Source organism: Motacilla alba, chromosome 20, assembly GCF_015832195.1.
Source record: "Motacilla alba alba isolate MOTALB_02 chromosome 20, Motacilla_alba_V1.0_pri, whole genome shotgun sequence".
In the NCBI taxonomy this organism is placed as follows: domain Eukaryota; kingdom Metazoa; phylum Chordata; class Aves; order Passeriformes; family Motacillidae; genus Motacilla; species Motacilla alba.
The window spans coordinates 6,924,352-6,950,791 of record NC_052035.1 but is presented as its reverse complement, the minus strand read 5'-3'; the positions used below and the strand labels follow the sequence as shown (position 1 = coordinate 6,950,791).

The 26,440-nt window shown below is 42.1% G+C and overlaps 1 protein-coding gene across 9 annotated transcripts in view; it reads right to left on the bottom strand.

The window, feature by feature from the left end:
• EYA2 (EYA transcriptional coactivator and phosphatase 2) overlaps positions 1-26,440 on the bottom strand; it is an 89,452-nt gene that overhangs the window by 47,812 nt on the left and 15,200 nt on the right. For 7 of the 9 annotated variants that reach the window (XM_038158490.1, XM_038158488.1, XM_038158489.1 and 4 more), the window contains exon 2: positions 2,578-2,696. In XM_038158490.1, coding sequence (XP_038014418.1) covers positions 2,578-2,686 — 109 coding nt within the window. In that variant the 5' untranslated portion in view covers positions 2,687-2,696. Of the gene's footprint in view, positions 1-642; positions 688-2,577; positions 2,697-26,440 lie in introns of those variants that run through there. The other 2 variants (XM_038158495.1, XM_038158494.1) reach the window with 2 other exon arrangements.

The window sequence follows — 26,440 nt, the reverse complement described above, 5'->3', positions numbered from 1 at the left end:
CGTGCCGTAAACATGGACAGAATGACCAAAAAGATCCAACATGCTCACATATCAAATGTTTGTTCTCCCTGATTTAGATCTCTCTTGAAATTGTTCTTTCACACACAACCCCTTTTCACAACATTTTACGTGGCTTGATCATTTTATGCTATAACATGGAGATTACACCACACTTTTAAAAAACACTGCCATTTCATCTGGTAACTTTTTAGACTAAATTTCAATAAAAATTGCATCATCATGAGTCCTTACTAAAAATACTAATTACTAGGTATAATTCTTTCTTTAGAATGCTAATTTATGTAATTAATGATGAAACCTCTACATGCCTAATCACTAACAGGGATCATCCTAATCACTGACAGAAACAAAACCAGAAAGACTCTTTCTTCAAACCCCTGCAACACTCCCACACCTTGGAAAAGTAAAACCCACATGCAACCCTACCTTGGTTTCTGAACCTATAAAATGTATTATAAAATGTAATCTATTACCCAAGAAACAGGTAGAGATGTTTAGTTTAAAATACTGACAAAGGACAGTGGCACATATTATTGGCAAAGGATAATGTTATGCACACATATCTATTCACTTACACATCCACAGAAAAAAGACTGCATTTAAAACCAAAACTGGGCTTACCTGAGTCATCTTCAAACTCACTATGAAAAATTTGCTTTGACTTACCTGAAAGACAACAGTTTAGAAAATTAGATTTTCAGACTGTGAAAACAAGAACTACACCATTTCTGTCTGTCCCTCATTACCAAACAGAACTGCACTGAAGAAACAGACATTTTACAATTCATTTCTTTAATTCTTAATGGCTTTTACATCAAAAAAACCAACAGAACAGTTTGAGCACAAGCCTCATTTCTTTTCTCTTTGAAAAACACCACAGCATCAAATTTTTATTTTGGTACAGAGTAATAAGTTTGCCAAGAACGTCAAGTAGGAATTCACTGTGTGTGAATATGCAATATGCTGCTGTCACTAACAAGAAAAGGCAAAGTTGATCCTATTGGCAAAATGTGCAAATTATACATTAGATATATAATATTTCAATTATATTGAAAATTATATTGATATAACTGCACATTTCATGACAAGCACCCATGAAAACAACAGGTCAGACAGCTACATGGACATCTAAATGAGTAAGTACTATGACTAGACTTGCTAAATTTAATACTTTATGTGTAAGAGCATAAATTTGTGTGCATTTATTACATGAAGAGCTCTGTCAGTCTGAGAGCTGTCAAACACATAAGTATTTTCCTGTTCTTCAAATTAACCACAGGTATTTTCAAGGGAAAGAGCACAATCTTGGTAGCACAGAGGATCATTCTGTAGAAAAAACACCATAATATTTCTATAAGAAACAAATCAACGTGAGCTGTCACTGGCAAAGGGGTGTCCAACAGTAGCTCCTGTGCTGGCTCGTATTTATTCCACGTAACAAAAACAGTTCCTGCACCAAGGCTTTTACAAAATGATGTGCCTAAAAATCATTTCTAGCTCTAATCTTTTCTGCAAACAGGGACATTTAAAAGGATGTTTCCTTTAGGCTGTTATCCCTTCTGCTGCTCTTGTAAATAGGCAGCCTCGATGGGCGTGCTTTAACCACGCAATTCCTAATGCCTGAGCAAACATGCAAACAAAACATCTCCTGGCCTTCTAAGAGCCTATAAATGAAGGGTTAAACATACTACTCAAACATAATAGCCAGTGCCTTTTCCTACCTCCCCTCTAACAGGAAGGCTGACAGATCCTGACCGCAGCAAACAATAGCTGGGATTGTACTAGCAAGAACTAGTTCAGCTGCATCACTTGCCAATAATTTTTTTAGCAGATTTAACATTCTTCTGTTTCCTTCACTTGAACAGTACGATGGGGCAGGGGGGAGAAGGAGGAGAGCAGATAAATTTCCATCAGAGCCTCAACCACTGAAAGAATTTGTCCCTGGTACCTGCCAAATGTGAAACTGCAGAGCAGAGGCCAGCAGGGCTAACCATTTGGGGATGGCAGCAGTGGGCTCAGAGTGATGCAAACTGGGGCACAGAGCTGCTTTGGCAGGAGGTTTTCAGGCTGCTCAATACATTTCTGGGCCTGGGAGCTCCCACAGCCCCCACCTTAGCAGCAGCACAGCCACCAAAGCCCAGGGCTCGCATTCACATCACCACTGGCGCTCCAGCAAAAACTACCAGGTCTACAAAAAATACAGTTTACACCTGCAATTCTTCCAGCGGAACAAAAATCTACACATGCATGTGTTTAAATGCAGGCATCAACTATACACAGATATATATTTACATATGAAATATTTCTATTCCACTTGCATTCAATCATTTAGCTCCATTGTCGAACTAAAGGATTCAACCACAACTGGCAAATATACAAAAAAAAAAACAAAAACAAAAAAACACCAAAAAACCAAACTCAGAAATCTCAGTTGCTCACTGTACTGTAGAACTAATTTCCAGAAGCAGAGGCCTTGCAGTGGCCAGCTCCCTTTGGTAACATATATTCATATATTTTATGTTAAAGCAGCAAACAGCAAGAAGAAGAGCAGCCTACCTTCTATGTCATCTGGAGCTGTGGCATAAATGTGAGAAAGGTTAAGCTTCAGTCTGTCAGGGCACTCTCTATTTACAGTCAGACTGGGTGATATCACTAGATCTAGCATTTCCTTATACCTGAAGGAAAACAAAGGAAAAATACAATTTATTCATTAATTATGCATGCTTGCTAATGATTCAATTTTTTTTTCCCTAAGAGTATAAATATTAAAGCTGATTACCTAAACCCAGGCTTCATATAAATTCCACATAATAACATTCACTAAAGTTTTCATCAAAGGGAAATGCTGAATTAAAATGCAGTACTTGCTTCCTTGGAGATTACACCCATCTGATTAATGATTTCCCTTTCTTCCTGGATTTTGCCACACAAAAACAAAATTCCAGATCTCTCATATGCCATCAAAGCAAGAACACACACACACCAGTGTCCAGTGAGGCTGCAGAACAGACTGTAACGGGCTGGAAATGAAGCTGAGGGCAGGTAAGCTCATTATTGAGTCTTACACGGTAATAAAGTCAGGACTGGTGACAGGATCAGTTTTTCAGGGGACACCCAAACCAGACACCCAACTACAACGTCCTGGCCATTAGGTGGCAGTGATACGAGGACAGTCCCTTTCACCTGAGCAACCTTCTCTGATGCAACCAAAAACTTCAAATTAACGACATCTAGGACTTGCATCTCTGAAGAAAAACATCATCTTCATGTGTGCACATGACCCACACCACCATGAAAGCTTACAACCTCTGCATTACATAAACAGTCCAGAAAGAAGGAAAAGAAATCCTTATTTCAGACCTCATGTATAAAATCAATAGGACTATTCCTGTACACACCACCACTTTCAATGCATGTGCCCACCTGCAACTACAGACCTGTGCAGCTGCTTGCTTCCCTTAGAAGTGTTGCATGTTTTGGATGGGTACAAAATGTCATTAAGTGCACAGATTTACACACCTACATTTGCAAGTTTGGGTGAAGACAGTGAGGTGAGTACAATAAGGTCTGCTACATTTGATCCCTGCACAACTCCTTTTATGCAAGGCAGGTTTCCTTGAAACCTTTACTCCCATCATGTTCTCCCCTTGCTCCCTGTGCAACCACTGCCTGTGTCTAGAACTGAAGAACCCACTGGGCAAGGAAAACCTGGAGCTAAATTTCTCAACTAATTGTTTTTATTTCTTTTTAAATACACACAATGCAATGGAAACCTATTTGGATTTTCCAAGACTAAACTTGCAGCTTTTGGTTCAAGCCCAGAACAGATGATGAACAGAGAACTCAAAGATTCTCTGCTATTCTTTGCTTTCCATGGCCACACAGAGCACAACCTTAGTTCTGTTCCCTGGAAGTCACTGGATGGAATTAGGGCTGCTAGGGGAAAGCAAAACTGTGCTCTTGGACAGAGCAGGGCCTGAGCAAGAGCTGATGGGGGAGAGGGAACCTGGTGGTGAGTGGATCTGGCTGCAGCTTGCTCAGGCTCCCTTCCCTCATCACTGGATGTGCCTGCCAAGGCAGCTGGCACATCCCTGCTCCCAGGCTGGCACCTCCCCGAGCTGGACTATGCAGGCAGCACCTGGCTGCTGACAATCCACAGCACACCTAAAACATCCCAAAGTTACAGAGAGCAGCACATAAAGCTGAAAGCGTCAGGCTTCTGCAATACCCATCTATGTGCTGCTGGGAGAAGCCAAGAGGTTTGTTTTGATTTTCTGTTTAAATACCCCTGTATGGCTTTACCAGCTTTGAGAAACAGAAAACCACATACTTTTTATCAGAACCTTCTCAATCCCTTTTATAAAGCCTGCGAGTGCCTGTGAGGGAGGACAAGCTTGTTAAGAACAAGCACAAACCAGATTATTTCATCTGTAACTAAGCAAAACCAAAGCCAAACTAATTTTCACTTTCTCACCTGACAGCTGCCCAGACAGAAAAAAACATGAACCCTCTGTGAATTCACGGAACTACCAAAAATAGGCATGAAGAGGCATAACCATGTCCAGTGCCCACAACCCCAATCCTCCTCTCTCCAGGTGGGATCTGTCTGCCTTCCTTGGAAATCCATGTGGGTATCTCATCACCAACACAGCCTCAATTCCAGAGGCTGCTAAAGGCTTCCCAAGTATGTGCCGTGAAGGAGACCTTATGAATGACCAGTGTGGTAGAAATGCTCTGGATGCAATCCTTGTGTCATCCCTTTGTCCCCAAGCGCTACCTGCTACAGATCTGCTAAGGAAACCAGAGCAGCATAAAAATCAGCCGTGCTCTGCAGCTGCATCTTTGTTGCTAGTGGGTCTCACAGGGTTCCACCTTCAGATGTGTCCCTGTAAGAGGAGCACAGCAGGCTCCCCCTCCCTGCCTTAGATACAGACAAACTGAAAATGCAGAAGCACAGGGCCACCAATTGTGCCCACAGCCAGTGCCCAGCCACCAACAGCTGGACATGCAACAAGGAGGCAGATGAGTGCAAAGATACAAAAAAATACTCCCCAGGTGTAAAAAATCCTGCCCAAGGGACACAGCCCAGTGACAGAGCTGAAATAGTCCACGACTCCTCACTCAGCTCAGAACACAGCTCATGAGAGGCTTCACTCAGCACTGCAGGACGTTCTGCTCCATCAGATACTGATGCACAGCCTGCAGGGCAGTAAGGGGTGGTCACAACCCTTCTTCTGCACACTGAGCTTGTGCCAGAGCTTTTCCAGCAGAAAAGCCAGCACTCTCTTGCTGGCACAGCCAGGCTGCCACAGAGAAGGGGCTCGGGGAGAATTTTGTGGTGCTTCTCAGTGGGGCGGAACAAGGTACGAGCTATGGCTCCTAATGCTCTCTGGGAAACAGCAGGGTGGGCAGGGGCTCGTTTCCCAGAGGACTTAAGGAATTCGTTTATTCAAATCCACTAGCACCCAATTAAATTTTGTCTGCATGGCTGAGAAGGTGGGGTTCCATTTTATACAAGCTTTTCCTTTCCACTCTGTACACCATCTCATTTCTTTTCCCCTTGCTTCCTCAGCGCTATCCCTGAGCTGAGGGAAAGCACTGCTGCCCCAGATCCTGTCAAGCTGGGGCTCTTCCACCTTGTTTCTCAGATAACACATGCCCTTCAGCATAATCCAAACCCCCATCATTCATGACACTGCCCAGGCTGTTGCCAAGTGAACAGGAGCAGATGTTTAAAGGGAAATGATCTTTTATAGTGATTAATGCACTTTAATTACATCATTGTTCAGAGATTTCATTAGCTACTCTCTGCCTGATGGTTTTTCTACTGGTTTTGTTCTGTTCACTTTTGTATTCACAAAGTCACATCATATTTTCCTGGTTTTTTCAGCTCTCATTTTAGTTTAGAGTCTGCATTAGTTGCATGTACAAACAGGTAACTTTTCACAGAACTGCCTGGCTGGCTGTGCATGTCACGTCTGAGTGCTGTTAGTGGCTTTGCCTGTTTTGCACGCACCATTTACTGATTTATTCATGTGCATTTCTTGCCTATGGACTTCTTGACAAGAGTTTCTGAAATTCCAGTTTTAATGATGGCAAGCTACAGAAAACAGTCAAATAATGAAACAGGGCTGGTATTTAACACAGTAAATGACATGCTGGAGTGCAACTGATGAAAATATCAGGTCTTTGTTTTCTTTTAGAGAAAAAACATTTTCTGGCTTAAGCAGTGTACAGTAAATCAGTAATAAAGTTTGCTGAATATGAGCTTTTATTAAAACCAGTGATGGCAGCATCTAGCATCCAGGGCTGACAGACATCTGGAAGAGCTTTTGGCTTCTATAATTAAGAAGAACCTTGTGTGAATTTGTTGCTCAGCTTTTCCATTAGAACCCCCTACTCAAACCCCAGTACTTTGCCCTGAAAGCCCACAAAATCTCTGCCAAAACTTTTTTCTAATGCTTAGGAAGGAAAAAATAGAAATGTAAGGTTTGTTTTTTGTTTTGTTTTGTTTTTTTTCTTTTCAGTCATTATGAAGCTAGGAATGCCAGATTGAACAATTTAAGGTTTCAGATTTTTGACTGAGGTGTTGGGGCAACTGGCAAGTCCTCTATTCTTTTACAGTGATGTTTTGAAGGCAGTGATTCCAGACTCCAAGTCAAGCAGTCAAATGTGTGCTGAAGATAGAACTCCTGAGTGACCTAATCTCTCTCCAGCAAATACTCACAAATGGGTGTCCAGTGCCATGGAGGGACCTGGTATGATGCCTTAAGTTTTAGCTTTCATATTTTCCAGATTCTTTTCTGCTTTAGTACATAACTCTGAACTTCACACAGAGTGTTAGCAAGTTCTCCTCACAGTTCAGTCACACAAAACAATCCTTTTCCAGCCTGAGAACTGAGGACACTATTACAGCTTCAGGCCCAAAAAGTGCAAACAACTGCAAACTGAGGAGAGCAATCTGGGAGGATGGGACTGCAGAACCTGGAGCTGTAACTGGACAATTGACCCCAATATGGAAATGGAACAAAACTTATAAAAGTGTGAAAACTCATGATCCTTCATCCACCTTGGATGGAGCTGTGGCCAGGCTCTTGTACTGCCCAAGGAGTATCCTGTGAAGGCCTTTTAATAAATCCCTACTTTACTCCTTAAACACTGCCTAGCCTGTGTTCTAGGTAGCCTCTCAAGGCATCAGGCGGGCAAGGTGAGGAGAGCTCCATGGATCGTATTTTGAGAGGGTGGAAGAGGAAAGCACCGTGGGCAGATGAACCTCACCACAGCTCTGCCCAGCACAGCTGGCAAGCCAGAAGGCACCAGCAACAGATCAAGGAGTCTCCTTCCAAAGCTCGGAGCTCTGCTGCTCAGGCAGAACCTCAATCCTCTCTCAGCCTGCTCCCACTTGTTATTAGCATCCTCCCCACAACACACTAAAGGCAGCTCAGGGCACTTCCACCCTCCCCGTGCAGGCAGTGGGGCTGTGCCTGGGAATCTGCACTTCTCACTCATCTCTACTCCAGTTCTGGGGTGAGAAGGCAGAATTCCAGCTTCAAAATGTTCCCTAATGGTAAAAAAAAAATGTTCAAAGGAGAGCTTTCAGGGCATTTTCAGCAAATAAGACACCTGGGTAGTATGAGGTACCAGGGTAAACTCAGTGGCCGAGTGATTGAGAGATTTCAGAGGGAGTACGTGCAAGGAAGAGCAGGGCATTTCCCCAAAATGACAGCAGTCTGCAGGAGGGCATCTGAGCAACAGAAAGGACAGTCAGGAGTAAAAGACACTAAGGGGGGAAACGCTGGCATGGGTGTGGGAAAAAGGAGAATGAGCTCTGCATCTGCCATCAGTGAAGGAACTGAAGAGGTGGGAGCCCTGCAGGTGAAAGAGACAAAACTCCTCCCCTCGGGAAAAACCTGCCAGAGCCTACAGTGGAAAGGATAAGGACTTCAAGGCAGTGAGAAATTGCAAAGGTTCTCAGAAATTATGCTCCCTGCAACAATCCCATGCAATGATCTTCTCAAGAATTTTTACTTGTATCTGGATGGAGGCCAAATACAAGCTTAAACCACTAGGTCTTCCTAAACATGTGCATATGCCAACACAGAGCCCTAGGCAGGAGTGGTACAAGCCAAGTCCTCTGCTTTTAGCTCTGCTGGGAAGGGGAGGAGTAGAGACAGAGATTGCAGCAGAATTGCAAGAGTAACATTTTTGTCTTGCTTCTGTGACTTTATCTGGTTTTAATTAGTCGATCAACGGCTTTCATCTTTCTACCCCGCTAAAAAATGGTGCAGATTGCTAAGAAATACTTGATGATTCCAGTGGTACTCATCATTAAAAAGATGACAGCCCCACTTCATTTCAGAAGTGAATCACATGCAGAAAAATCTGAAGATGGCTTTGTCACTCTCTGATTCAGAGAAAACAAACAAAACCCATCCCAGTCCTAAAAAGTTTGGGTTCGATTCATTCCTAGGAAATGCAAGATTAATTTTTTTTTCCCCATATGGATAAAATTTTCAAAAGCACCTGCTATGCCTCATTAATTTTCATTGGGAATTAAAACTTCTACTGTTTTAACTCCATGGGAAGCATAGTAGCTTAGGCAGCGTTGCCAGGACTTTTGGTAGCAAAATTCTGCTCCCAATTTTGCTTTGCTCCTGTACAAAAATAAAGGAATCATTCATGAGCAAAGAAAACAGTATTATCTTGCAGCCACCTTCCACATGGTATAATCATAGGGAATCTCCCACACAAGATTTTGGCTACTTCTATCCACACATTTCAAAAGCAGAGGAAAGTAATTTCATTTCCTCTGTCAGTACATTCCTCCCCACACTGTTTGGCCGTTCTTCTCTCGATCTATAATAGCTTCTTTGTTCCATTTCAAAAACTCAGAAATGCTTCAGCAGGTGAAAGCCACGACCCTATTTTCTCTTTTATCATGAGTCTTAGTTCACCCACAAGCACATCTGATAGATGCATGCAGGAAAAGCCTGAACAGGCACGAAGTTAAACCTGGGCTGGCACGCTCATGTCCAAGACTGACAGCACAGCCTCGATGACAAGATATCCTTTCAAGGTGACCTCCAGGGCAGATGCCCTGGGCTGTTTATACTCCTGAGAGCTGCTTTTTACCAATGTAACTGCACAATAAAAGCAGCAGTACCTGTCTGGATTTATCATTGCCCAGCCTGTTTCAGACACAAAAGAAAAAGGACTCCAGCATGTGCTACCTCAGGCTGAGGATGAAACCAAGAGAAACAAGACAAAAGTTATCTGATAGGTAAGGAAAAAAATAGTTGGGGTTAACAGTGAGATTTTCAAATTCTGCCTTTTTTTTAAAGTGTTAATTCTAAACAAGTTTAAGAAAAATAACTGAGAAAAAATAACAAAATAGACCAATTCTTTCACACTTCTGAAACCGCTATTGTTTCAAAATAACCAAAGTATTCCATCAGCTTTAAAATCTTTCCCCACATGGTTTCTGTGTTTTGTCTTTTTTTTCTTTAAATGAGACAGTCTTTTTTATCAAAATTTTACTTTCACTGGAAGTTTTCTGTCTTGCTCTAACCCATAGACCAGACAGTGAAAAACAGATGAAAATTCCTGTCTCATGAATTTTTTGAGCCACATTAACTTTTTTTTTCTTTCTTTTTTGGAAGGAAAGTCAGCCTTAAGATTTTTCAGTGCTTGGAACCGGCACAAATAATTGCATGCCTTGTTTCCCTGGAAGTCCTGAATTTCCAGAAGCACTGACTTGCTTCACCAGACTTCATCACCTGCTATTCCAGTCTGCTTTTCATTGATTTTTCTTTAAATATATTATTGCTTTTTTTTTTCTTTAAATACAGTATTTTTTTTTTTTTTTTGGCTCGGACCTGTTAATTAAAAAAAAAATTAGTAGGGTGCCTTCATATAAATAAATGTTCTTCCTCCTCCTAGCAGGGCTTCACTACTGCCTTCTCCGGTGCTGTTTTCCTGATCCCCCCTGCAGACACAGCAGACTGAGATAAAAAAGGGCATGAGCTGGGCTGGGATTCCCCTGCCTTCCCTGCAATTAAAATGGGAGAGATTGAAGGAAGATAGAGCAGAGGGAGCAGCAGCCTTTTCTGGCTGAACAGTCCACAGTAAAGGGGATTCAGTGCCCATAAAACCACCCCGGACAAGGCACCTTCACCATTCATTCTGAAAGCACACCCTGAGAGGCAGCTGGAGAATTCGAGTGAGCTCATGATGGGGTTCACACCACAGAGCTTCAGCCTGGCAGCCTGACCAGAAACACATCATGACACTGGCTGGAGTCACTGGATCTTTTAAAATTCATTTCAACAACAGTATTTCACTTATTCTGAGTCAAAATGAGAAAGTAGAATTTTTCACAATGCCTCTTTTTTTTTGGTCTGTTGGATCTATTTGCTAAGTGGAGCAACCCTTGCAAAGATATTACTTCCCAAAGCATAAAATTACTCAGCTTTCTTACTGTGAACAAGCAAGTACCACACAGAACAGGATACATTGATAAGGAAACACTGTGAGCTCAATCAGCCTACAGTGATTTGAAATATAAAGCTGTATGTTATGCATACATACAAAAGTACATAAATAATCTCTTTCAGCTTCCACATTCCTATTTGACATTCACAAGCTTTTTAATTTCATCACACCTCTTCCTATTCAGATCCCCCAGGCACGCAAGGGCTGCATGTGATTGCAGAAAACCACTCCAGCAGCTCCAGCTGCAGAGTTAGGGCCCTTCATGCAAAAAAAAACCTGCTTCCAGAGTCAGAGCTTCCCAAACCAAGGGCTGCAGAGCCCAGCTCATGACAATTGTCACTGTTCAGGCACCTCTTTTCATTTTGAAGAACTACATTTTTTACTCCTCCTCAGAATCACAAGGACTAAAGACACAAATAGATATATATATATATCTATGAAATTAGAGTTTATTCCCCTCAGTTTTCTGCTTTCTCCTCACATCATGGTGAGCAAAGAGCAGCATCTATGCTGGAACATGAAACTCTGGTGTTCCCAGGCAAACACTCTTTCTCGGGTGTGTGTGTTTGCAGGGCCTGCTTTGTAAAACATTTACATCATCAATACACTGCAACATGAAGCAGTTACATAAGCAAAATTAAACATCCAGAAACTACTTCAGCTCTACTACCATACCAGGATGAAGCAGAGACAATAAAGCACTGAACACCACAGAAAAAAAACCATCTGCTTCAAAAAGTAGTGGAAAATCACAAATAGAGAACAGAGCTTTCCTTGCTTACCTGTGGAGCCTTGGGTAACCTGCCCAGTGGCATGAGAGAAACTACTTCTAGGAAATCATTTTTGTAAAACTAACTATTCAATGCAATGAGGCAAGTAATAACTTCTCTGAAACTCTATTTAATGCAGCAGGACAAGACAAATCATCCCAAGCTGCAGAGGGCTTGGGAGGGAAAGCACCTCACACAGCACACAGCTGGAGCTGCAGGGCAGCAGGAATTCTATCCCTGCACAGCTTAATGCAGTGAAAGTTGGCCATCAGCTGGAACAAGTGCCAAGGGAAAACATTTTCCAGAAAGTTTAGAACATTTATACCACCCACATCCTAACAAAAACCTCCTCATTCAAAAGGCAGTGATGCACCATTCATGAAGCTGTCCTAAGCCTCAGAGTGTGAGCAACTTGGTCTAGTGGCAGGGGTGTTGGAACAAGATGATCTTTAAGGTCTCTTCCAATCCAAGCCATTCTATGATTCCATGAAGTTCCCAGAGAAAAATCCATGTATTAGAAAATACTTGCTCATGTGATGCTCTTATTAAAATCCACAGGTGTGTGCAAGAAAAAGTGGTGCTCACTCACACAGGAACAGCTCTCACAGAGGACACAATGAGATTAACTCTGTCACAGAGAAACAGCAGATCAAACCCTGGTCTGAGACTCAGAAAACCTGGGGTTTTCTCTCTGGTTTCCCCCTGGTAACTCAGCTGATTCCTGGGTCAGTTCTTTGTGCCACCACTGTGCTTCCTGCCCTTTGTGTCTTCCCTGGAGAAGCTGCAGGACAAGTGTTCCTCTTTATGCAAGTGAAGCATTCACCAGTGCAATGCTGTCCTGCTCTCTGTGAGACCTCCAGGCACTGCAGCATTAAATAAACTGCAGTAACAAAAGATATATATATATATGTATGTATGTATGTATAGTTTTCCCTAGGGCTGCAGTTTACCTTGAAGGAACACTGCTGAGTTCTTCCAATCTCTATGAGATTGGGCAAGTTTCTCAGGACTACATTAAGGCCTCTGTAAAACTGGGAACTACAGTATAAATTGCCAATTAAGCTCTTTTTAGGGGCTGGAAAGTCCTCTGAAATCTTTAGGTGGAATCTGTTCCACTGCTGGAGTATTGATATCCATGCCAATGAATAATGACCAACCTGAACATGAGACAGCCAAGAAGGAGGTGAGGCACGAGACCTGTCCTTCAGGGCATGTTCTCTCACTCATTTTGGGTCCAAAATCTCTCCATTCCCAGACTATGAGAATTTCTTCACCATTTTGATTTACTTCTCAAAGCTGTCAGAGTCCTGCAATGGCTCCAGCAACCCACTAAGAAAGGTAGGGCTGCCCCTTTATAACAGGCCTGTGTCAGCACCTCCGTTCTCAGCCTGTAAAGGAGGAGCACTTGGGGAATAATAATTCAGAAAGAGCTATGGGAAAAGAACTATGAAATGTAAGTTAGCAAAAGGACTTTGGACGTGAGGGAAAAGTCTAGGATAACAGTACAGGTGAGGCTGGAGTGAGAATGACGTACTCTCTCCCTGGTTAAATCCCTCAAATCAGACTTTCTCCAAGCAGAGAAGAGCAAAGAGCTGTTGTGTGTGTAGAAGGCTGAAGAATCTCTAAATGCCTCGTTTTCCTTATCAATAAAAGAGCAGTGATGGTGATATGACCATGGCACTTCTGAACAGAACTGCTCTGTCAGTGCTACAAATTTATGGAAATACCAGGTTCACAAAGTTTGGACCATTCTGTGATCAACAGTTAATTTCTGGCTGGGTCATCTTCAAACATGTTGAGCCAAACCAGTTAATCCTTATAATACAGTAAGAGCTGCTCCCCTCCTTTTGGATACTGCTTAACACACTCCTGTCCACAAGTGCTGCAGGCAAGGCTGGTCCAGCACTGCTGCAGCTGCTGTGAAGGGCACTGCAAATCCAGCTGCTCACTCAATACCATTTAACCCCGAAGCTGCTTCCCAAATGCATGGCCTGCATGAGGAAAACCAACTCTACTCAGATACACCTTCCCTGTTTAGATACCAAGGAAGTCAGGTTACCAATCTGGATTTAGTGAATATGTGGTTGCATAAATCAAATTAATGAACTTCTAACATTCCCTTAGTCACAATCCTTCCTCTTTGAGAAGAGCAGAGGATAGTCCTGGAAGAGAGGCTGTCACTCAGCTGAACTTCAAGAAATTATCCTTCCCTCCTCCTCTTCCCAGATACAACTAAAGCCACCTTTTCCCTCAGTTTTTGACTTGTAATAAAATAAAAATCAACTGTTACTTTGAATAATATTTCTGTAGTGAAAGTTGGTTAACTCACCAGTAGGAATACTGAAATGTCAATTTTTTTATTCCTCTGTCTAAAACTAGAAGGCTCAAAAGGGACAAACTGAATCAAGAGGTTGGCTGACAGTGGCAGTTTATAGATAAAAGTGCAGCAGATTCTTCTTTTAAAGAGCTACAGCACAAATGCAGTGAGCAAAGTAGCAAAATGTAATTGCAACTCATCTTGGAGATGTTAGGAGAAAAAAGGACAATAATCAAAAGCAATGCTTGAGCAAAGTGCACTTTGTTACTCATACCAATTAATAGTGTGGAAACAGCCAAGGGGAACAGGAATCTACTCAGAGCAAATGCTCACAATGTTTTCCTTGATATTAACTCCATTAATAATTTGTTTCTGTGGGTATTTGAAAGTCAGGCTAAAATAACAACAGAGGAATAACAAATGGGACAGCATGATTCACTTTGTATGTTCAGGTGGGCCAAGGTCTGATTTCCTGCGAGTTTTGCTGGGACAACAGGCTGAAGCTTTTTTCTTTAAGCCCAGGTGAAAGTTAAACTGGGCCTGACTTCCCAATCTGCTGGCTGTTAGGTTTATTTTCAAGATAGAGGGAAGGAATTTTTGCAGGGATAACCAGAGGATATTAACAAAGAGGAGTCACAGAGATCCTGCCACCCAGTCACTGATGCTCTGGAGGACAGCACAGTAGTGAAAAGCCCAAATAAAACAAATGCACCAACCCAATGCCATGCACAAAATGTCCCTGTTTTCCTTTGCAAAGCCTGATCTGATAATGAAAAACACTTCCTGGAAGTGCCATTTTATGATATTAAACAGGCCTCAAATAACTTAACAAAGTACAGAGGGACACTGACATTTGAACTGCAGGAGTTTCGTTTTCCGTCTTGTTTTTCCCCACTGTGAATACTGCATTTGAATAACTGAAATTTTTAAAATCTCTTTTCCTCCTTTCACCATGATGCAATGCAAGTGTTGCACAAGAATAACAATGTAGAGCTACTGCTGCTGGAGCCAAGTTTGGCACCAAGAGAGATTAGGGTTGGCACCATGCACCATGATCTTTAAAATAAATTTGGCAGCCTTGCTCTTGCCACTGCTGCCATAAACAGCAGTCAGGGCAGTAAGTGGAAAAGTGCTGAAAGAGACTGTGAGTTTGTAACTGGAACAAAGATGCCCATTAGCCAACCACTTAATCTAACACCTTCTCATATATGAAAAGTAAAGAGTTTTACAATGGCATGTCAAAATTAGCAGCAGTAGCAGGGACCAAAGTGTAACATAACAGTGCCTTTCATCTGTCCATCACACCAAATTGAGCCTACAAAACCCACCAGCCAGCTACCTGTCAGCCAGGAGAATTAACATGCACAACTGCAAGTTCCACCAGATTATTCAAAGAAAAATACTTGATCTATGCAAGAGCACATCTGTCTCAACAAATTTTCTCTTTCCAGTACTTTTCAGTTATGCTTTCCCGGGAGGACATTTGCTCCCATTCAGCAATGCTGGAACAGCTCTCTGGAAAGAGGCACATGTGTGTGTTTTTCTTCTTTAAATGCAGATGGAACAGAGGAGAAATGCAAGGTTTCCTCACTGTATCCCTCCTGGCTTCAACTGAGTGAGCGTGGGCTGATTTTCTCTGCTCTATAAAAGGAGTCTGATGATTTGTGATGTGGACATCTGTCTGCAACTGGACAGATGCCACCAGCTTATTTCACACAGACAACTAGACAGCCGTGTAATAGCAGCATCTTTCAATTGCTACTTCTTTTTTTTTTCCTTAAGAAACCTCATTACCTAGCAGAAGAACTCCATATTCCACCCCAAATTTCACTAAATTTAAAAAAATCTTTAAGCACCAACTCTCAAATAAGGGACCACCTTCACCTGTCAGGTAAAAGTCAGAAGCATGTGTAGTGCTGTAACAGCTTTTTGTCACTAGGTTAGCACTAAAACATGTGAGAACATTCAAGGCAGATTTCAAGCAGTAACTTTCCCCAGCAGTACCAACAAGCACTCCTAATGGGATAGCTGGGATAGCCAGCATGGTGTTTGTGTAGGGAGGCACACACAAGTTACAGACTCCTTTTGCAGCTTTGTTTCAAGGTGAAAATGTACTTTCCCCCCTCACTACCAAAAATCAAACAAAATGAAAAGAAATAGGGTCTGATTACTATGACCTAACTTATTTTCTGATGGCTTCAAATTCTTCAAAAATCCTGTCAAATTCAAAAACAAAGGGCAACTTTCAATGACCACAAACCATAGTAACTTTTATTAGATGTTCACAGCTTCAGTGACAAAACTAGCATCTTAAAGCCCATTTTGTTTCTCTAATGAGTGCTTTCCTCCACCATATTACCCTTGGGAGCCCCAGTGGAACTCTCGAGCTATTCTGTGACATAGCTCATCACCTCTGAGGCCACCTGTCAACAGCAACCACTGGAGCACAATTTGGGACTGTTGGGAAAAAGAGGGATCCAAACCAGCAAGAGGCAACTGTGTCATTCACAGATAATTCCAGATAATTCCTTGCAGGAACAGAAAATGGCAGCTCCTGGAGTTCGTTCAGATAATCTAAGAAAAGAGTTTTATCATCGGCACAGATTAAAAAATCCAGCTGCAAGTAAAAGCCAACTTTCACTGCTTGGATATTTGAGAGCAAGCTCACATGTGCCATGGACAAGGTGACTGCCTTAGAATTAAAACTCAGATTTGATCTGCATTTTCCTTAGCCTAAAGGCAAATTTCACTCTCACACACAGGACTTCAAAGGCCCTCACCTTTCCACAGCCCAGAGGAGCAGCCTGACAGCCTGGTTCAAGAGTGGATGTGTTTCCTGACATTGGATTAACTTCAGCTCATCACCTTCAGTGTAGCTTCTCTCTGACACTTTTATGGAGTAACTTCTAGCACAGACAAAAGAACCAAAGTCATTTCCTGCCTCCAGCTACTACAGATACATCCAATTCACTCACAAGCAGCATGAAAAGATGCTCTTGCTGACTCCAACTGTTTGCAGCAATGAGCTACCAGAAAATTAAAAAATAAAATCAACAGTGCAAAATATATGAATGCAGTGCTTGGCTTCCAAAAGAAATACAGCAGCTCACCTTTTTACCATCCACAGAAAATCAGATAACTCTAGTGAAAAAAACAAGGAAAAAGGAGACTGTGTCTAATTTCAGATTGTGTTTTGTCTTTTTTTTAATTAGTGCATAGATAGGAATAATACATAAATTGGAGCAAAGGTATCTGAGCTCAAGCCAATTACAGTTCTACATTAATTTCCCTCAATGACTAATTAGAGAGCCACCTTAAAATAGTAACACAAATAGAACTGCTGTTAGAAAAACAATTTACTTTATTTCTCTTGAGTGGAATTGTCAGAAATGGCAAGTTTGATGCCATGATCCAGTGGCCAGGGCTCTCATAAGGGAGACTTGGATTCAGTCCTGTGTCAGCCACAGGCTTCCTGTTACCAGACTGCTTTACAAAGCCAACTCCTATGTAACCTGCTTGCCTCTATTCCCCTCCTCTGTAAAACAGGGGTTTCTGCATTTTTCCACTTCTGAGCATGCTGAGCTCAAAATTATGAAGACAATGTGCAGCACTCAGGTAAATCAGCACAAGGATATGAAGAAGAAAAACATATAAACACCAAAGACAGAAAAGCAGCCCTACACCTATGAAAAATGCCATGAAACCAGCCATATTTCTGGCTTCTGCTTACCACTTCAGACCCTTTCTCTGCTCTTGTGACTGTGCAGGGAGCAGGCACTGCCTGCAGTTGTCAGCACCAAACAGAAGCCCAAGTCTCACATTCCTGTCTCCTCCTGGACCACATATCATCCCTCCTCATTCCAGCACCCAACTTCTGCACGGTTAAACTCTGCCTTTAATTCACATTTGGCTGTGTAACTCTTCTGTCCCAGTCACGTCACTCCAGTTGGTCTGCTCCTCTCTGGAGCAGGAGGTGCCAGGTTTGTGCATCTCCTGCCGTGCTTCACATGGAGCATGGCCAATGTGCTAACCCCTGGACAGCTGCTGGTTTTACAGGCTGTCATCACAAAGACTGCCTGTGTGCCTGCTTGGAGGGGTTTGATTCTTTAGGAGCCCAGCAACTGCATTCATTCAGTTCAGCTGCAAATGTAAGCATGGAATTGAAACATCGCAATTAAGAGAAATGGCCTTGCTTAGTTTGGCTTCTAATCACAAACTAGCACTGGGGCATCATCTGATGTCTTAAAATCCTGCACGTCAAACAGTTCCTGAAGGTTCACAGGGTGCATTTTCAGCAACAGATATTGCAGAGTAAATGGGTGCAAAGATCCCAAACTGCAAGGTCTCACAGGGGAGGACAAAATGTGCCAGAACCTCCATCTCCCAAACTCATCCAGGAACTGTTCCTTAGTGTTCATGCACCAGTGGGTGAAAGCTAAGAAAGACAAAACTCATTAGGCAAATAGCACAAAATAAGAAGAATGTATGACACAGAAGAAAAAAAGCTCCTGGGATGTGGGCTTGAGAAAAGCCTTTTGAAATGCTGTGGAGTACTATTGAAAAACAGAAATTCTGAAACCTTTCTCTGCACTGGATTAAAAAAAAAAACCAAACTAACCCAAACAAAACCCACAAAAACTTTCAGTACAATTTCTAAACAAACAAAACAAGTTTCTGCTAGAATTACACTCCATCTATTTCCCTCTAATTCTTGCGGACTGCCCACAAAAACCTGAGTTTCTGGCTTGTTGAAGAGAAGTTAACATCTAATTGAAAAAGGCAACGTTTTCCTAGTCCTGCCACATGCCACTTTGCCAGTAAATATGTGAGACAAATACTACAAAAAGCACGTACACACACCTTAAGCAAAAGTCCAAGTTTTAAGCCTGGCAGTGAGAGCTGTAAGAGTTAAGATTTTTCTCAAAGCTAAGCATACATTTTTCCATGCAAGCAGCTGAATCATGGATATTTTAAAGAATAGTTTATTAAGCACAATATAGCATATCTCCTACTCAGCTCTATAAAATGTGTCCAGTGCTACACAAAGCATTAAAAAGCATTTAAATCAGGAACTTGCTGGCATCCACTGGCACAGCAGAAGAATTGAGAGAACTAATCTAACAGCTGTCTGGAAACACAGCAGATTTATACCGAGGGTTTAGTCATTAGCTGTAGTTATCTGACTTATACCAGAACACTGAGTGAGCAGTGGTGGTCTCTACATTAATGCAATGTATGGCAACCCCCAAAATACAGTCCTGGCTCCAGGATGCTGAAATTAATTGCTTTGCTTCTTAGTGGAAGCATTCCAGTCTGGTTAATAAAAAAGTGGAGTCAAAGAAAAAAGCCAATAAAGGCTATATACAGGTCAGTTTATCAAATACCTGTGCACACAATGGGTTTATTAGTCTTCTGTATTGCTAGAGAAATGAATTTGCAGGCTACACACAGCAACTGAAAAACTGGCATGATTTAATAGCCCAACACTTTTTCTGGATCCTGGTATATATTTGTATTTATTTTTAAAGGGCAAAGGAGATAACATCAGAGAAGCAGACAGATAAACAGCATCTTTAGCTGTATGGAAACTTACATCTAAGTATGCATTTGAGATTGCAGTGTATGGCAAATATTGCTAATTGGGTCAGAGTTCAAATGTCAAGTTTGGTGAATTCAAGGGAAAAACAGTTGTGTGAATACCACAAGAATCTATTAATAACTGAGCATATAAATGAAATTCTAGAAAGGCTGGCAAAATTACCCTTGGTCACACCAAAACTTTGGGTTCATGCCAAGAAAAGCTCTATGGTTTTTGACATGAGCACTCAGGTGGGTGGAATTCCAGGGGAGCTTCACTCCAAAAAGAGGTTTTCCTCACTCCAAAAAGAGGTTTTCCTGTGGCACCTCCTAACACCTCCACTCATCCTGATGACTGTGCGTTCTCCAGGGCTGGAGGACAGCTGAGATGTTACACACTTGGGAGGCAACTGAAAAACCTCCCGTGGATAACTCTTGTGAGGAATGACACTGATGGTATCAGAAGCAGAAATCACTCCATATCCTGCCAATAGCAAGGCAAGTTGCTGAGAAGCTTTTCACTGTCATTTTGCTTAACAGTTTTTAAAGACTGATACTTTTAAAGACTGCTATCAAGGACAACACTGAGGTAATGTGAAAGCTGAGCCTGGCTGCTCCTCTCCACCTCCCATCCCCCAGGCCCTTCTCCCTTCTCCCTGCAGTTTATTTGGCAGAGAGGCGTTGCACAGAGTCTCATCCAACATTGCTACCCAAGAGTTCCTGAGCACGATTAATTTGCTAAGGATACAAATCTTCAAACAGCACGTTAGTCCTGCTGATGATTTATGAAATGCCAGAGATCATTCTCTCACCAGTGATAAGCTCTTGGTTTTGTATGAAACCTCTTGCAATTTCTAAGGCCATTCTAGACTGTGCATCACTCTCAGACAGGGCAGGGCAGAGCAAGGATTTCTGTAATGAACTGCAGGTTATGTATACACGCAAATAAAAGAGAGGGTCAGATTATGAATTCTTGCATACTTCCATATGTAAAAAGCTCAGAGTGTGCTTTGGAGCAGGGACAAGCCTCACTAGGCAAACACTCTGTTTGGGCTGTTCTCCTCCCAGGATGCAAGCACTCACCAGCAATTGCAAAATTAGGCAACGTTTCCTTTTCTCAACTGCTCAAAATATTGTCCTTGGCACCCCAGTGGCCGGAGATACAAGAGTAGGGAATCCAAATGCAGTCTCAGAAACTTCAGAAGTTTTTCATGTTTCTTTGCCAAACATTGCCTGTGCTGTACAACCCACCTGAAACCCACAACACCCCAAGAGTTACTCAAATCCCAGCACACCCTTGACCAGAAGACACTAGTGATACCCAACTGCCCTCAGCTATGATTTTATTCCTTTGATCAATGACATAGATGATGTTTTTTTCTTTTACAAGCAACATTTGCAGTCACAGCTTGTGTTTCCTTGTGTTCATTCTCCACATTTATGCAGACTCTAAGTTATTTTTACCTATGTGGAATAACCACAGATAGCTGAAAATATTTAAGATATGAGATCTTCGCTACGACCAGCCAAGAATCCTACAGCTGCTCTTTTTGTTCTGTCAAGTTAGCCCTTGCTTAACAAAAACACTTCAAAACTGGAACAGTTGGGATTGATAGGACAGTTTTTGGAACTTTTCCTCAACCTTAAGGGCTGGCATTGGCTACTAATTCCTGTAACAGCAGGCTACCACGAGACACCTCTGCTGAGTTCCATTTGTTTTCCCATTGCTGCCTTCCCACAAGAGTGCTCTGTTTCCAAAGGGTGCAGCCGCCTCTCTCCCCACTGCATTTACTTGTGCTGAGACAGAGCTGGAGCTCTATCCAGCTTTGCTGTCTCTAAAAGAAGAGATTAATTTGTAGGCATTAATCAGCATGCCATCCCTCGGGGTGTGCATGCCCAGGGTTAGCCAGGGGGATTTTCCACTCGTGGTGCCTCCAAAGTCAGATGTTTGAACCACCTTGCACGCCACAAACTTGGGGTCACTCCAGGCCGGCCCTACATTCTTTCCCAGCACAGAAACAAGTCCATCTGCTCAGGCTTCTTTCCATAAACAAGTGATTTTTATTTGGTAAAAAACTTCTCGGTCCTGTCCCTACTCCTCGTGCACATTTGTGTCACTGAAATATTTCAAACAAGCAACTCAGTAATGCCATGTATTTCTCTGCCCTGTTCCAAGTGTAGAATCTTCTCTAAGGCTCTCCAGATTAGGACATTGCACTAAGACAACTTCACATCACTTCCAAGCTACTACTACAAGCCAGTGAGAGGTATAAAATCTGAATTTAGAACCTGGGTACAAAGAGAAGTAACAGGCAGGAGCAAACAAGATTTAGGAATTTGTTATGAATTTCAGACCTTCCATTTCTATAATAATTGGAGCAATCTGGAATTGAACTGCATATATACTACCCAAATATTGGCCTTCTTTTTACTTTATCATAAAAACCGATTATTGTGTGTGCACTTAACATTAGGGTACTGTCAGTTATAAAACAAGACTTGCACATTTGACAGAAAAGCCATTTCAAACCTGCAGCTTGTTTTGTAAATCAGCGTAACTCTGGTTGCATTTAATAAACGTGAGAAAGAGATAATTTTACATATACTTGTTTAAATGTACTTATGTACTTCTGTGCTCAGACAAGCCTCAGAGGTTCGGTTGTTTCAGCTCTACAGTTCTGCCCACAAGCTGGTAAAACCATTATTGCTACAGAAACCTTGCAGGAGCAATAAAACAAACAAACAAACAAACAAACCCAAGAGCCCACAGAAACCTAAAATCAAAACAACCTATCTTCATCTGCATGCACAGTCTGACTGAAAAATACACATGCACTCAAGCTACAATTAGCTCCTGACACCATCAGCAACCTCTGATGTCAGAGATCACCTGCAGTGCATGAGGCTTTGAAAACGAAACATTTCTTTTCACTCTGGGCTCTGTCTTGGCTCTCTGCTCGCAGCCCAGCATGAACTGTAACTCCAGGCACAGAGGTGAGGCCGTGGGACCAACACTGCTGCACTCCTGGAAGCAGAAATGCTTGAGCAAAGGTGAGGAGGTCGGAAAAGGGCAAAGTCCCAAGTAATTTTAAGTGGTTCAGCTAAGTAGGGAAGGCTAATGGGAAACCATTTTAATTTGTTACAGTCATCCCCAGCGAATAAAAGGACAACGTTTTTCTTCAGCAGCTTGATTACAAAGCAGTAAATCCCTCTGTGTATATAAAAGATCTATGAACACTGTACATCAAATGTCAAAAAAAAGATTTGTACTTTGTGTTGGGAACAGTTTTAGATACTCAATCATTCTCATTTTCAAATACTTCCAACAATTATTCTTTCCCTAGAAACAGACACATGTAAGTAATTCTGCCATTCTCATCCACAGAGACACAAAGTAGTGACATTTTTGCAGCAAACACTTTTTGGACCCTCTCTTTCCACAAACACCTAAGAAACACAGTTTTGAGCACAGAAACATAATCTTTCCCTCTCTCCCAACAACACTGACTCTTGCTGGTAACAAAAATTGACACTGCTCCAAGTACTGGCTGCAATCTCTATTTTACAGACCCCAGGCAGCAGCAAACAAGGCACAGCTCAAGGTGACAATATTCCCCAGCAGCAGAAATATCTTGGGAGTAAGAATTATGTCAGAATAGGATGGTTCTCCAGTTGCTGACAGGGTTTTTGTGCAGTGTATCAATTTCTTTTTCCCTGACAAACTGCCACTTCTGATAGACCCACAGGCCAGCATGCAACCTATTTCATGCACTCATCTAAGGTAGGATGGAAAAGCATTTAAAACAGTGAAAGTTGCAGCTGTACAGCCACAGGTTCTTTTTCAAAAAGAGGATTTTATTTTTAGTCAGAAGCAGAATTTTTAGGCTTAGAAGTAGAATGTTCAGCCATTAGGAATTATTAAGCTTTTCCAAAGATCTATAATTCAGAGGCAAACCCCAAATATTTGGTTTATTTCTCAACAAAATAGTGACCTGGTCATGGCAATTTTGTATCTTGTGCCCACATGGGTTTTTTCTCTGATCATAAGAAATAAGTACTCTGAAGCAAGAAGCATTTTAATGACATCTACGTTCACAGTAGGTCTTGGACCTCTACCTGCTGCTGTAATCAACAACCACCACACACTGAACCACAAAACTCTGTCATGTAGACTCAGCACTGCATGCTAAATAGTTCTGTCCACTCCATTTTGCAGAAACCTTCTTGTACTGAGTTTGCCTTTTGATGAGGAACTTCAACCAGCCCTGCAACTGTGGAAACCCTTGAGGTAAAAAGCCCTGAGAGCCCCCCAGGGACTGCTTAGGAGAGATGTTACCCCATGGCTCAGCACACACTTGCAGCAGGACAAGGGGCCCTTGCAGCAGCATGATCCCATTACCAATAGCTCAGCCATGGGGTGGCAAAGCTCCTCGACAGCTTTATTCACCTTTTCTTACTCAAGGACAAAATTCTGCTGCTGGCACCCCAAGTGCACAATGTATACCTGCAGCCACAGGCACTCACACCAACACTTCTCCCCTCCCGTGTCTTGAACTAACACTGTTTGTGGCATCCTCAACCAGGTTTTGCAGAGGTCAGCTCTGTCTTTAACAAACTTTTCTATACAGAGGCAAAGTTGTACATGACATGCACTGTAATTTTTTAAAGGCTGAATTTTAAAACTTTTAATCCATTTACTGTCAATAACAAATTTTATAGCAGTTTGGTCTTGTGGGATATTGACCCCCGGCCAAAACAGGCTCTCGTGTTTGTGTTCTGTCTGCCCACAACACTGCCTGTCACTTCTACTGGCTAAAATGTTCTCTGGTGTGGTTTTGCAGAGTGTCCCCTCCCTGCTGTGGGCTACACACCAGCAGCTGGGTTCCAGCTCATATATGGCTCTTTTGAGCTCATGGGGAGCAAGGGGAAGGAGTGAGAACAACAGGGGATGGGACCCAAAGCTAAATAAATCAATGTTGCTTTGATCCTCTGGGATGAGGATGCTGTAAAAATACATGGTTATTAGAACTGTGATTTTATTGGTTAAAGAGTTGGTTATTGGCACTGTATTTCAGCATGAACTTACATGATGGTACTAAGTACAAAGTGTTCATTCTGTTTGTGGCTATAAGAATTAATCTCTTCCATGTGCAGAGAGGGTGTGTGATAATTCAGCTGAGATTCCCGTTGGTAGTCCGGGCAAGCACTCACCAGCTGCAGGGCTTTCAACAATGCACAGCAACAGCTCCAAGAACAAATGATGTAACTAACACCCCTCTGAGTGCTACCAAGCAGGGCCAGAGCAGCCTGCTCATTTCAGGGTCTTCATCCAAGTAGGTTGTCAGAAACCTGAAAACCTGAAACTAAAAGGTGAGTTTCTCCCCAAACACTCCAACACTTAACTCTGGACAGGATTCAAAAGCTAATGGACATCGAATGAAATGGTATGGTTCTAATAGCTTGCATTTGCCTCAATAATAGGAAAAGGTCTGATCCTGATTATTAAAAATGAAAAACTAATTTGCAATGTTTATGTGGATGGCAGCTTTATATGCATGATAGAAATGCTCCAACTGCCTTTACAATCCAGCTGGAACAAAGTTTTCATTTTTCTTTTTCATGAAATTTCATTTATTATGAGCACTGTGTCTCAGTAAGGCAGCTGTTGGCAGCAAGATGTGAAATTTAAGTTAAGCTGGTTAGTACCAAGAGCCAAGATATAATATGTTTTTGTCAGAGAGAAGTTTTCCTTGTATATATGCAGTAATTAAAATGGTTTGTCAGTCAATCCTATAAACCCCCCTTGAAGGAAGAGAGAATGCTATTTTAAAATACAATTCACAAATTGCAACAAAAAACCTGGGATTGCTACAGCTCATTTCAGAGAGGTCTTAAGTAGGTAATGCACCAATGACTTCAGAAATTAAAGATACCTGGTTTTCATCACTGTCCTACTAATACGGTGTCAGATTTTGGGCAAGCCACTTCTGACAAGATTCCAAATGGGAATTAAATAAGGATCAGTGTGTTACTATTATACACTGAGGATGTCTCACACAGCCTGCACCTGGAGGAAATTGTCCTGGGCTTCCTATGACTGGAGCAAGCACTCCTCTCATTCAACACATAACCATGATTCTCCTCCAGCTTCTCCAGTTGCTACAAAAGAAAGCAGCAGTAAACTTCACATCTTCCTCTGAACCTCCTCTGGAATGTGTTTAAGATGCACATTTCAAAAGTACCTACCTACCACTGCCCTTGGGAAACAGGTGAATGAACAGGACAGGACTTGGCACATGCTGTTGGAAGTTCAAGCCAGGTAAAGGTTGAAATTTTATAAACTAAGTGAATAAAAGAGAACATTAAAACCCCCATGTAAACCGAAGTATTAAGCTGATCAATCCTCAACAGCTACAATGACTATTTGCAAATGGGCTTCTTTCCCAAATTGTTGCCTGGAAGTTCAGCTATCAAGGCTAATTGGAAAACTGTATCATCATCTATCCTGGGATTTGATTAACTCCCACTGATGGCAAACATTCAGAGGCTTTACAACTAACCAAAGACACAACCTGACCGTGGGCCAGCCACGACCTCCTGCAGTGAACAACAAACTCATCTTTTACTGTTTTTCTGCTCAGCTGGATCAGCAAGTTGATCAGCCTGCAGCTCATCAATGGCATCATCACTGAGGAGGAGACAGGAACACACAGCCAGGCTGAGCAGGACACAGCTCTCAGTCAGATAATCCAGTCTGGAATTGTGATCTATCTTTGTCATACATGGGATCTATCCAACACTATTGCTTCAGGAGAGTCCCACTGCCCACGGGGTGACTGTGGCTCCACTGCCACCTAAGACAAACCCACATTACCCCCCTGTTCAGGTGACAGCTACCTGCACTTCCCTGTAAACACAGGATTACAATTAAATACTCCAACACAGCTGATGTTGGCACCAATTTTACTATTATAATATTACCTGACAAACAGATCAATTTAATGGCTTTGAGGACTGTGCCCATACCACACAATCCATAAATTATAATCATACACAGACTTTTAAGCAATTCCTATTTGATATCTACTTTAGGTATTTGCAGCACTTTGGGTGTTTACTTCTTGTCATGCTTACAGCTTGACAGCCATCTACTGCAGTTAAAAACAGAGCCAAAAGTTCAACTAGAGAACTAGAAAATTAAATTGCATTTAGGGATGGGTGGGAGGTTGCTCACTGACATTTAGTATCAGTGAACACAGTGGCT